This window comes from Nannobrachium achirus, assembly GCF_963921795.1.
Source record: "Nannobrachium achirus genome assembly, chromosome: 11".
NCBI lineage: Eukaryota > Metazoa > Chordata > Actinopteri > Myctophiformes > Myctophidae > Nannobrachium > Nannobrachium achirus.
In genome coordinates, this window is record NC_137820.1 from 51,403,944 (window position 1) to 51,416,443 (window position 12,500).

Consider the following 12,500-nt stretch of genomic DNA (forward strand, 5'->3'; position numbering starts at 1 on the left):
ACAGTGTTCGCCTGGGACGTTCTTTGTCTGTGACCCCAAAAGTGGGTCATGATGCAATGATTGAGAAACACTGTATTATTATAAGAACATAGCTGTTGGTAGCTACTAGCTATATACCCTCTGATAGTCTTGACACGTTGAGTTTCGGAGGGAAGAGAGGAGTGCTGTTTCACACTGCCCAGTATTGTCCATACTATGTCATTCTCTGTCGTGATGTTGTCCCTGTTGTGTTTAGTCTTTCTCCTCTCCTCTTGCTCTCACTGTAATGTGACAGGTCTGTGAGGTAAGGTCTCTGAGATAATTAGTATTTCTGCTAAAACAAATTGCTGTCGCCAATAACTAAAACGATATCCCCCTCTTTGTTACTCTCTTTCTTCTGCCTCCCTCCAGCTGCGCAGTTCCTTCAAGCAGGCCTTTGGTAAGCGGAGGACTCAGAAACCAGTCTCATCCCATTCGGACGTGGACGATTCCTCTCTGCCCACCAAGTCCAAACTGTCCTCCAGTCAGAAAAAACAACAACACATGTGTCTCAAGGCATCTTCCCAACACAACCAGAATGTCTCTAAGACCTCCGACCAACACAACCCCAATAATGCAATCAGAACAGGATTGGGGAGCCCCCATTCCAGCTCTCTGTAAGTCTACAAGCTGGCAACTTCCAACTACAACTTCCTTTAAAGGACCATACCGGCATCAATACATCTATTCCCAGCTTAGGTGATAGCGTACATAAACACACACCATTAATCTGTTAATTACTTATTCTTTGACTTCACATTAGTTTAATTGACTTATTTTGTCTAAAAATATATAGACTTTAATACTGAATAACTGAGGCAATGTTAGTCTGCAAAACATACTGAAATGGTCCAGTGGTGGCTTCCTTGAAAATCAAACAAACTATGGTTTACTTTTGCAGATTGTCAGCAGTAGTGTCAAAGTACTGTGAGTTGTAGTCAATAGGCTAAACATACCAAAACCACCGGCATGGTCCTTAAAAGATTATATTTTACTCTATGAAAGTTGTCTGTCAAAACCAACTCCTTTTTAGTTGTTTCTTTCACTTATTCTATGTTGTGTTTATTGCACATGTGTTTGTGTAGTCCCTGTCTGCCCCCTGCTGTCGGAGGTTGGGCTTACAGCTCACTGTTGAGGACTGGCTCTTTGGCTCGGTAAACTGGCACGCTTTGTCAGCCTCAAATTAAATAAACTATCTAATATAAAGGCAATAATCAATCAATCACGGGTTATAGAGGTCCTGAGACACCCCCCCACCCTCAAAGTGATTAAAGGTTTGTTGAATAAATGGAGACTCGCACAGCTTGATGATGAAACTGTGATGGGATTGTTTGCTAAAATGTACAAACTTCTGCATGCGGCATGCAACCTTATGTTTATAATCCATGCAACCTTATGTTTATAATCCACAAAGCCTTCATCTAATTGTCTCCCTTTCTCACCAGTCTTCGTGATACAATGGTAGCCATAGTAGATGTCCCTTACCTTGCAACTCTGCTCTACTCTATCCACTATACTGCAACAACCTCGCAGTCTGTTCTTACTCAAAAGTCAAACTTAAAAAGAACGCGAAACCCTAATGCTTCAAATTATTATTTCCCAGATGATTCTTTGAACCATTTGGTGTCTGAAAAGGAAACACATTCCCAAACAATTCCTCTCAGAGATGGAACAGCAGTGTGGATTTATAGTGCAACAAAACTAATGAGTGAAAACTGGGACTTCTACAATGGCTTTATCTGCACAGTACAGTACTCCAAGTGGAATCAATTAATCTAGTCAGAAATATCTGGGTCTGACGGGAGTGGAGGACTTGATTTGTTTTACCTTTAAAGTACAAGTGATTCACTGACTTTGGGGCATGTTAAATTGTCTGGCAATTACACAAGTGAAATGAAAATAGTTAACATTACACAGTCACAGACACAGTATATCGTCACTGTCGGGCAGAAACCATATCTCCAAGTTTCAAATTTGTATGTTTTTTCGCCAAGTAAAGCCCTGCTTCATCATCCAAGGCCGTCGCACAAAACAGCCGATCTACAAGCACACAACGCCTCGCGGTGCGAGGCGTTGTGTGCTTTTAGATCTGCTATTTTCACTGTGTGCTTTTAGATCTGCTATTTTAACGAACGGTCTTGGTTTGCACCCGACAACGACGATATCTTCCCACCAAGGCCTGCTCTACAGAAGGTGCTTTAATGGACTGTAAGCAGGTAACTGAGTGTGAATTATGTTTGGATTGTGCTCAGGATCTCAGAATGTGTGTCTGCCAGTGAGGAGAGAGAGACAGTGATGCAGCTTCGCAGTGAACTGAGAGACAAAGAGATGAAGCTGACCGACATCAGGCTGGAGGCTCTGAGTTCAGCCCATCAGCTGGACACCTTACGGGAGGCTATGACGCGCATGCAGGTAGTATTCATAAATACATGGTTATGAACAATATTAACTAACCAGATTAAAGCTCCATTTCTCCCTGTAGGTACATGCACCATCATGTACTCTTGCATATTATTCTACATTTTATTATTATTAAAAAATATATATTTTCAGTTTACAATCCAAGATCAGACCTCCATAGCTCTGAGAGTGAACAAATGGAACAGATTTGATACATTCTCAGAGTTAACAGTCATTTAGTTCAGGGGCACCTGGAACCCCTCAAAAATTCATACATTATTTAAAATAATAACAAACTGTATGGTATGCAGATCTACAAACGATGTGACGCGTTGTGAGCTTGTAGAACGGCTATTTTCAAATAGTCTAGGTATAAAATAGGTCTAAAGTGGATTAATGTATTTTAGAATATTATAACTTATATCTGCAAAGTATCGAGTAACTCAAGTTTTCAAATAAATGTAGTGGAGTAAAAGTACAATATTTGGTTTCGAGATGTAGTGAAGTAGAAGTAAAAGTATTGGAAATACTCAAGTAAAGTACAAATACCTCAAAATTGTACTACAGTAAGTACATTACTTAAGTAACTGTACTTACTGTAGTTACTTTACACCACTGTCTACAGGGAGAGATGGAGGCCCTGAGGCAGGAGAACATGAGTCTGAAGATAGAGACACAGGACCACGACGACCACCACAGTCTGAGTCCCAGCCTCCAGAACCAAGCCCTGCCCGGCCCAGCACATCAGGCCCAGTTCAACCACAACCACCACAACCACAACGCATACCAGAACCACGGCCCCCAGCAGCAGAACGGCCGCTACAGCGCAGGCGTTGTCGAAGGAGGAGGAGGAACGCATCCCTGTGTGGGTCAGACTCAGAGCCAGCACACTTCAAACGTCACAGAGTCTACTGGCCTGGGTAATGAAGTCAGCCATTTTGAATGGATAGGATGTGCGTGTGTGTGTGTTTGCGTGCGTGCGTGCATGCGTGCGTGTGTGTGTGCGCGCACAGGCGTGCAAAGTTCTGAGTTTGTGTACATTTTAGGATAGCACAATATATCATTTCAACTGCATGCCAAGTATGACACTAGGCAAACTAGGCAGAAGGGGGGGGGGGCTTTTCAAGGAAAAGATCAGGAATAGTGAAGTGTGAAGAGGATAGATAGATTTCATGTCTGTAACTCTGTAAACTCAAATGAATTCTTCCAATATGGTTCAGCCCTACTACATTTAGTCTTTGTGCATGGGTTACATTTCTCAGTTGCCAAGACAGATTTTAGTCATTTGGATTCTATAGAAGCCAGCATGTTGCACAGCGAAAATAGCATATCTACAAACATCACAGTCAGACACATTGAGAACTTGTTGGATATTTTCCGTTCCAGACTAGAGCATTTAAAGTGGTCAAACTAGCAATATGTTCTGAAGCATCTTCCATAAAAAACCATAATGGTCTCGGATATTTCACAATAGCAAAGTTTGCCTCAATCTGTGATTTCCTCACCTGGTTGGCAGTATATAGAACGGCAGGAACAATATTACTGAAACGTCATCATTTTACACATTGTGTTGTTTAGGAAACAGCACTAGTGTGGGGGGCTCCTTTTACACTGTTTCACAAAATTAGTACGCAATATTGTTTTTTCTTATGCTTTAATCCACGTGTTGTGTTTTCTTGTAGACATGCTGTTGTTGGACGGTGCAGAGAGTGGTTGCAGGAAAGAAGGCCGACACGTGAAAGTGGTGGTGTCTCTGTCTCACAGCAGCAACACAGCCACACAGGTACAGTATACTCATACAGTACACCAGTGGTTCCCAACCTGCGGCTCCAGATGACAGTGAAGTGACAATTTAAGGACTTTTAAGACTAGCTTTCAATACCTTTTAGCTATTTTCACAATATTCAACTGTGAGAAACTGAGTAAAACAAAACTGAATACCTCAGGGTGGTGGGGGTGTCCCCAGTTCAAATATGATTATTTTGTGGGGGTGGTCACGGCCTGAAAACATTGAGAATCACTGTAGTACACAGCAAACATCTGGATGGATCACAGTGCCGGGTCATTAACCACAAACATCTGGATCTGTCAGTCAGGGGTGTCACACCAAATTCTGGGCCCCGGGTACAAGGATTCACTGCGGGCCCCCCATGAATGTTCTTTATAGGGGGAGGGGGTTTAACCCATTTAGACAGGGAGCGCATTATCGCGCGTTATTTTGTGCTTTAACTATATTGAATATTTCAAATCCTTCTAAGGTTTTTTGAAAAACCTGTTTCTATATCATTGGTGCTCAAACTTTTTCATGTGAAGGACTCAAAATTTGAGTTACAAAAAAAAAAATGCATATATTCAAAGATTTGCACACATTTTCACGACTTTTCAAAAATATCAGATCTACAAGATCGCAGCACGGCTGTCACACTGTGAGCTTGTATATCTGCTATTTTTCAATAGCTAAAGTATAAAATAATTAGGGCCCCTTCACCTTGGGCCCTGGTAACTCAGCCCCACTTTTCCCCCTCTTGTGACACCCCTGCTCACAACATGTTATGCTGCTGCGTGGTGTGAACTTGTACTGTTTTCACTGCAAGACACCAGTCCAGCATGCCACACCAGGCAATGTTTCAATTTGTGAACTCATATTTCAACATAATAGTGAAAAATGGAAGTAACTCACCCATTTATTTTCTGTCTTGTGCATGTTATTTTGGGGGTGTTCCAGGAGAACAATGAGACGGAGTTTCTAATTGGCTGTATGCGTGTGAGTGGGCGGACCAGGTGGGACGTTCTGGACGGAGTGGTCCGGAGTTTGTTCAAGGTAAAAAAAAAAAAGATTTTATTTACTTAAAAGGATAGTTCACTTAAAGTTCACTCATCAGGCTTTTATGAACACCCTGAACAGTTTTTGGTGACTCATAATACCCTCCTAATAAAAACATATTAAACATAAATGAAAAAAGTTATCGAAAAAACAGCCTGCTCACGTATTAGGAGGGTAGTACGAGTCACCAGAAAAAAATAATGGGTGTTTTTGATATCATGGTTAAAATGGAGTTAGAAGTTACAATGGGTGTGTATGGGGAGGCGTCCTGCAGGAGGAGGGCCTGATAACATTTACCTCAAATATCTAAATATTGAATCAAGCAAATTAAAAACTGTTCAGGGTGTTCATAAAAGCCTGATTAGATGATAAAATGATCAAACGTTTTTTTGAAAGTGAAATATCTCTTTTAGTTATCTTGTTCTGTATCTCTTAACCAATTCAACTCCAGCATTCGTATTCAGCGGAGAACTTTGGTGGACAATAGCAGATCGACAAGCTTACAATGCGTTGCGCATGCATCGTGTTGTGAACTTGTCAATCTGTTATTTTCAGTGAAGATATTTGTAGAGCTAAAGTAGAGCTAAAAAAACGATGTAATTGTATAGAGCCACTCAACAACATAATGTGGTTTAAGTGGCTAGTACTGCATTAAAGAAATAATTGTGTCCAGTAGCATTGGAATGACCTCGCTGACCTCTCTCATTGGTTGCTGGTAGGAGTATCTCCACCATATAGACCCCGTAGGCCAGTTAGGCCTGTCCAGTGACAGCGTGCTGGGTTACAGCATCGCAGACATCCACCGTCACCCTGGCTTACAAACACCCGAGCTACTGCCCTGCGGATACCTGGTGGGAGACAGCGACACCATATCTGTCTGTCTGAAAGGTACAGTAGCTGTCTGTCTGTCTGTCTGTCTGTCTGTCTGTCTGTCTGTCTGTCTGTCTGTCTGTCTGAACCACCTGAACCCATAGTGTCCAAATTCTGAGAACTTAAAGCCAAAAACAGCAGATCTACAAGCTCACAACGCGTGTTGTGAGCTTGTAGATCGTCTATTTCCGTCGGCAAAGAGGTTTGGTGTAGAGGGGGAAAAAGAGCAGACCAAGTACAGAGTGAAAGTTCAAGTTTATTAAGTATTGATGGTTCAAGTGGTTAAATATCTGAAACACCAATTTAAATGAATCCAAAATACACTGATGATTGTGCTGTCATCAATTAAACTACCTGTATATGGAATTTATGATAAGGTGGTGGGGGTCCCTGCTTAATCTCTCTCTCAACTAAGGGGTCCTTGGCCTGAAAAGTCTCTCTCTCTCTCTCTCTCTCTCTCTCTCTCTCTCTCTCTCTCTCTCTCTCTCTTCAGACTCATCTCTCCAGTGTCCTGACGGCCTGGTGTTTGAGACCCTCGTCCCTCTACCCATAATGCAACAGTACATCTCCCAGCTGCAGGAGCAGCGCTGTGTGGTTCTGTCAGGTCCCAGCAGCACAGGCAAGAGCTTCCTGGCCGCCCGATTGGCTGAACACTTTGTACTGAGGGAAGGGCTGGACGTCGCACCAGGACTGATCACCGTCTTCAGTGTGGGGGACAACAACGTGCAGGTGTGTGTGTGCGTGCGCGCGTGTGCATGTGTGTGTTTGTGTGTGTGTGCTATGGCATTCACGAATCGTGATTTTTAGTATTCGAATTATTCAACCTCAAAGTATTTGAATAGTCGAATATTCGACAGGACTGGCCAAACTGGTAAATATTAAGTAAGCAAGAGGCGAACATTTGCGAGGCGTTGTGAGCATGTAGATCTGCTATTTTCACAATATTTATCTGCGGAACCGAGTCACATTAAATGTAATACCTACAATTCCAAGTGCTTGTCAGGGTGGGGGTCCTCAGTTCAAATAGCCTAAAAAGGTTTGAGAACCCCTGGTATAGAGCATTAACAAATTCATCCACCAGGGGCATTGGCAACTCATTCTTATGACTTCCTATCTAGCCAAGCTTTATAAACTATATATTTTTTAAAGAGAAAACAATACAAAAATAAAAATAAGCGAATATTCGACTTCGGTGAACAAGGTCGAAAAGTGACTCTGATATTCAAATATTCAAATATTCTAATATTTGGTGAATGCCCTAGTGTGTGTGCGCGCGCGCGTTTGTGTGCGTGTGCGTCCGTCCGTCATGTTTTCTGTTTTTGTGTCATTGTTAACCACACGAGCCGTATCATCCCTATTCTGGGGTGAACATTCGTCGAAAAGTGTTGATAGGCTACAGTATTTTCTCAGAAGAGATTTAGTGTAGAGAGAAAAGGAGGGGGCCTAGTACTGAACCCTGGGGGACTCCAGTCAACGAAGTATATGGGCTTTAATTGTTTAATGGGGATGTGGAACTACTCTGCTCTGTCCTTGAGCAAGGCACTGAATGACCTGACCTCCACATGAAGGGTGGTGGTGGAAAAAGTACTCAGATTTTTTACTCAAGTAAAAGTATCAATACTGCATTATATAAATAATCTGTTACAAGTCCGGAATTAAAAATTAGCTTGAGTTAAAGTATGAAAGTATTGGCATCAAAATGTACTTAAAGTACCAAAAGTAAAAGTACAAAATGTTTGAAAATAGCAGATCTACAAGCTCACAAGATTGTGTGTGCGTGTGTGGTTTCTACACAGGAGGTCCATCAGTCTCTGTGTAAGCTGTGTGAGCAGTACAAGGGTAGCAACAGTGGGAGAGGGGACACAGTGCTGCCCCTAGTGGTGATTGTAGAGAACCTCCACTACTTCCCATCGCCACCTACTGAACTGATCAACGGACTGTGTAACACCACTCAACACCACTGGTCAGTATGCATGCATGCATGCATGCTATGTATGGAGAAATACAACTAACATACAACAGTCTTGATGTACAGAAAAAGAACAAAATAGTGTTTTATAATGTGTTGTACTTGTGCTGTTCTCCAGTCCCTATGTCATTGGAACCATGAGTCAGACCTGTCCTGCTAAGCTTCAGGCCCAGCACAGTCTCAGGTACAGTACACAACAGTCATGCGTTGTACATTACAGTTACACCAGTGGTTATCAAACTTTGAGATTTTAAGGTCTCCCCTTAACTTTGACAGTGACGGGTCCATTTGGTTCCATTCGTATGCTGTCAAAGTTACAGACTTGTAACGGTCAATTTAGACCCCCATAAAGGAACCTAGAGAGTCCCTGAAATCCACTTTGAGAACCACCGCATTACACAGACAATAAGGGCTATGGACATAGGGCACAAGAAATGCATAGTGCTTAACAAGACATCTGTCTTAGTGCTGTCTGTCTGTCTGTCCTCCTTGAGACCACCTTCTAATACTGTTATCCACCAGTAAGACGCCCTAAGGGCGAGAAGCGAAACATCAGGGCTGCTTAATATGGCACAGTTAAGAAGCAGGAGTTAAACTATTAATCTGGCTGGTCGAGTCATCATTGTGATGTCAGAACAGGTCAGCTACTGTACATCCATATCTGGAGTCTGTGAGGTCAGATCTAGAGGTATTGGCCAGCTCCATATATGGAGACGTCTTGGCCATATATGGAGCGTGACATGAGGCGTAGCGCACGCACGGACATGGTCTGCAGGTTTTCATTCTAAATGTGACCTACTGTCGCAACAACTAGTAAATTCTACAGAAATATGGAAGCTTGTTCAAGACTTCCCTGGCTTTGTTTTTGTTGCCTATTTGTGGAAATATGTGCATAACAAACCTTTTATTTAAACAACCATTTCATATTCTTTTGGAAAGTCCATTAGTTCGTCTTCTGTGCTTAAATTAGCTCTATTCGTTTCAATGGCCAACTCTGTGTGCCTCTTGTGCTTGTCTAGCTGGATCGTGTGGTCCAGTAAAGCGGAGCCTGTGAAAGGCTTCCTGGGTCGTTTCCTCCGGCGGCAGCTTCTACAGGCGGAGCTAAGCAGTCGCTGTCGGAACCCTGAGCTGAACAAGGTCGTTGATTGGCTGCTGGCAGTCTGGCAGCACCTCGACCACTTCCTGGATACGCACACTTCTGCAGATGTCTCTATAGGTACTGTAACGTGTTTTGAAACACGCTAGCCATACACAAACACTCAGACAGATAGATGCTCAAACAGACAAAGACCATTGTCAGAAAGTGACTGTGATCTTCTCGTACAGGGCCAGGTCTCTTCCTGTCTTGTCCCATGTCAGTGGAGGCTTCCAGGTTGTGGTTTACGCACCTGTGGAACTACGCCGTCATCCCATACTGTCTGAAGGCTTTGAGACAGGTAAAACTCACACGTTTAATCAGCCATTTGCTGGTATTAAATATCCAGCCCCCTGTATAAGTTCATTATGTACTATTGTGGCATTTGTGTGTGTTTTTCTCTGGCAGCTGTCTGATGCTGGAGCAGAGTGGGAGGATCCTACTGAATGGGTGATTGCCAGCTGGCCCTGGTCCTCTAGTCCCACCCACCAGGATTTGCTCCGCCTTTGTCCAGAGGACGTGGGTTTCTCTAGTAACCATGGCACAGGCTCAAAGACAGACCCAATGGTTAGTATGACTGGACTCTGTTTCTTTCTGTACGTTTCCTTGAGTAGTTTTTATAGTTTATTAGCATATACTCAGCCATACAGCTTGGTTTCAAAAGATTGTTGTTAAACTAAGTGCCAGCCTGTAGATTTAATATCAATAAACTGAACGAATGTTGCTCTCTTATCTCTTAAACACCGTCCAGGTCTCCATGCTGCAGAAACTCAAGGATGTCAACCATTGCTATCATAGCAAAGGTACCTATGACAACACAGCAGAACCAGCTCCAGAGTCGGCCATTTGAAAGCTTTGGAATGATGGATAAAAGAGTTTTTAGAAAAGAGTTTGCACAACAAGGCGATGGATACATGTGGACGCCATTAATTTATTTGGCTCCCTGACTTCAGTCAGACATAATCAATACTTGAACAGAGGCATAATGGTAGCAACCGAACTTGATCCTGCAACGGAAAGCAAAGGCTATCCTGGATGCCTGTTAGTGAATAGATGGGCACACAGCAGGACAGCTCATACAGTATGTTGAAGTGAGAAAAACCAGTACCGATCACATTGTTCGATTGGGGGCTCCGGCTTACTCTGTCCTCCTGCAGGTTCTTGCTTTGTCATTTGCCTTTTTATTCGGAAGAGGAAAAGATGTGCTAATCATGTGCATATATCAATGACGCCAGGACCAGTGAACCAGTAACAGCTTGTTCACTTACAGCAGCAACCCAGCTGTTGCCAGAGAGAGAGAAGCTTGACTCTCCAGGGCAGATTGGAGACAGCTAAAGGAGCTAAATGCATTGTTGACTCTGCAACTCGCTGTTAGTGTGAAGATCAGTCGTGCGCTGGAGACTTAACGTTGATAGTTGTGAACTAAACTGAGCCTATTTGAGCAGAAATGAGAGTGAACCTAACAGAGATTCACTGATCTGAGCATAGCTATGATTCAAACAAAACAACATTTCATTTTTACCCGGTCAGGCCGGTCTGCTATCATTTCTAATTCATGCAATTGTGTTACGCAGTCCAACTGCCATAGCCTGCTAGACCGTCTTGATGCCAAGAAACAGTCTTGTCATTAAAACTGTGGTGTTTCTGTTTTCACTATAATAGCCAATGTTGTCTAGTAGGAAGCCAAACATTCCCAAACATTACCCACCCACAACCTCTGTGGTGGTGGGCAGGGACTTTACCACTGGGCCCCCGAGCGATTCTTGTGACATTTCTCAAATAGAAACTAATCAAAACTACGTTTCTCAAATTGACAGGCTCTGATATCTCAATGTCATCTGATCTCAAACATAAGACAATCTGTGTTTCCGCAATACTAAGGATCAAAACTATAGAAGACGCTATACAATAATCTGCACTGCATGCACAGCCCTGTTCCTCTTCTTAAAAAGGGGTTGATTTTATAATGCTTGCTATGAATGATAATATTTTACATGTTATGGTGCAATCCTCCTTCATGCTGCATAGTAGAGTAGCTCCAAAAACATACAGTACAGCACTGTATGTTAAATGTCCCTGTAACTAAAAGGAATTAACTCAATGTAAAGAAAGAAAGCAATGTGGTTGATTCATGCCTGGCTATTCACCAGGTCTGATTTAACCTTAGCCAAATCTACTAATGCCTTCTAAATCCTATCTGTTTTCTGAAAAAACATGTGTTGCAATATCAGTGGTGCTCAAACCTTTTCATGTCAAGGACCCCCAACATTATATGTATTTGGCCATGGACAGCCATCTCAAAATATTTTGTTCCAGGGACCTCCCAGAAGATTTGAGTAAAAACAAAATGTTTGCTTAAGAGATATACAGTTGTTTATTCAAAGATTTGCACAAAGTTTCAAGATTTTTCAATAGCTAATGATTTCCTGGTTTTAATGGGTCAAAACATTACAGTTTATTCTCTTTATGACCTCACCGATCATTTTGTGGTGAAAAGTTAGAACCTCAGCTAAAAAGATACTTCCGTCATTATGGTTAAATAATTTCTGCAATTGGCAATTGAAATGATTGCCAAATGTTCAGAACGAGGTTAGTATGCACTGGTTTTGAGGACAAACGCTGATAATAACTTATTGTACGTTTAGTTAACTGAATTGCCAATAGACAAACCTTTCCCCACATTTCAACATGTGCATGAGTAAGAAAACGTAGTGGTCCTAGTTTGTCTGCCCTCTCTGTGAAGTTTTTAACCGTCAGGCCAGTATTAAAAACACGCATAGCTCAAATTGTAGAGGAAATACTGTTCTACTGTACTACATTATGTGCATTTTGATTCACACCTCAATAGTGGAGCTTTGTATGTGTGTACGTACTTGAAGTAATTTGCCTCTCGGAGATGCTGAACTTGAATGATTGCTGGGTTGTTTGTGTTGGGAGTTTTATTGTATTATTGTATCTGACATAAAGACATTTTAAAATGTCTGATTTTGTTTTCATTTCATAATGTACAGTTGATGTACAGTGAGTACACAACCTGACTTCCTGACGTTTTTAGAAATGTAGATCTAGAATTTTATATTTTCAGAAAGGCTTGTTTTGTAAATTGTTCGGTTATTGCTAAGAACAGGTTTATAAATAAACAAATAAAATGGGATTGCCGCTTGTCTTTTCTCTAACAAAGCAGTCGGTGACATTTGATACAGTATTTAGCAATGTCTAAAACCTTGTAGATTACCTGCATCTACATCTTGCTGTAAATGGTACTTCATTGTGTCCCCATGGTA

General features: G+C 42.0%; 1 protein-coding gene across 1 annotated transcript in view; it reads left to right on the forward strand.

Moving 5' to 3' along the window:
• LOC308294420 (neuron navigator 2-like) overlaps positions 1–12,370 on the forward strand; it is an 84,309-nt gene extending 71,939 nt beyond the window's left edge. Inside the window, exons 31-44 of the mRNA XM_080737153.1 lie at positions 391–635; positions 1,104–1,172; positions 2,271–2,430; positions 3,044–3,338; positions 4,101–4,201; positions 5,144–5,239; positions 5,962–6,135; positions 6,620–6,841; positions 7,909–8,075; positions 8,200–8,265; positions 9,101–9,297; positions 9,408–9,517; positions 9,625–9,783; positions 9,968–12,370. Of these exons, the coding sequence (XP_080593279.1) occupies positions 391–635; positions 1,104–1,172; positions 2,271–2,430; positions 3,044–3,338; positions 4,101–4,201; positions 5,144–5,239; positions 5,962–6,135; positions 6,620–6,841; positions 7,909–8,075; positions 8,200–8,265; positions 9,101–9,297; positions 9,408–9,517; positions 9,625–9,783; positions 9,968–10,066 (2,160 nt within the window). The 3' untranslated portion in view covers positions 10,067–12,370. The remainder of the gene's footprint in view (positions 1–390; positions 636–1,103; positions 1,173–2,270; positions 2,431–3,043; positions 3,339–4,100; positions 4,202–5,143; positions 5,240–5,961; positions 6,136–6,619; positions 6,842–7,908; positions 8,076–8,199; positions 8,266–9,100; positions 9,298–9,407; positions 9,518–9,624; positions 9,784–9,967) is intronic.
• The last annotated feature ends 130 nt before the right edge of the window (positions 12,371–12,500 follow it).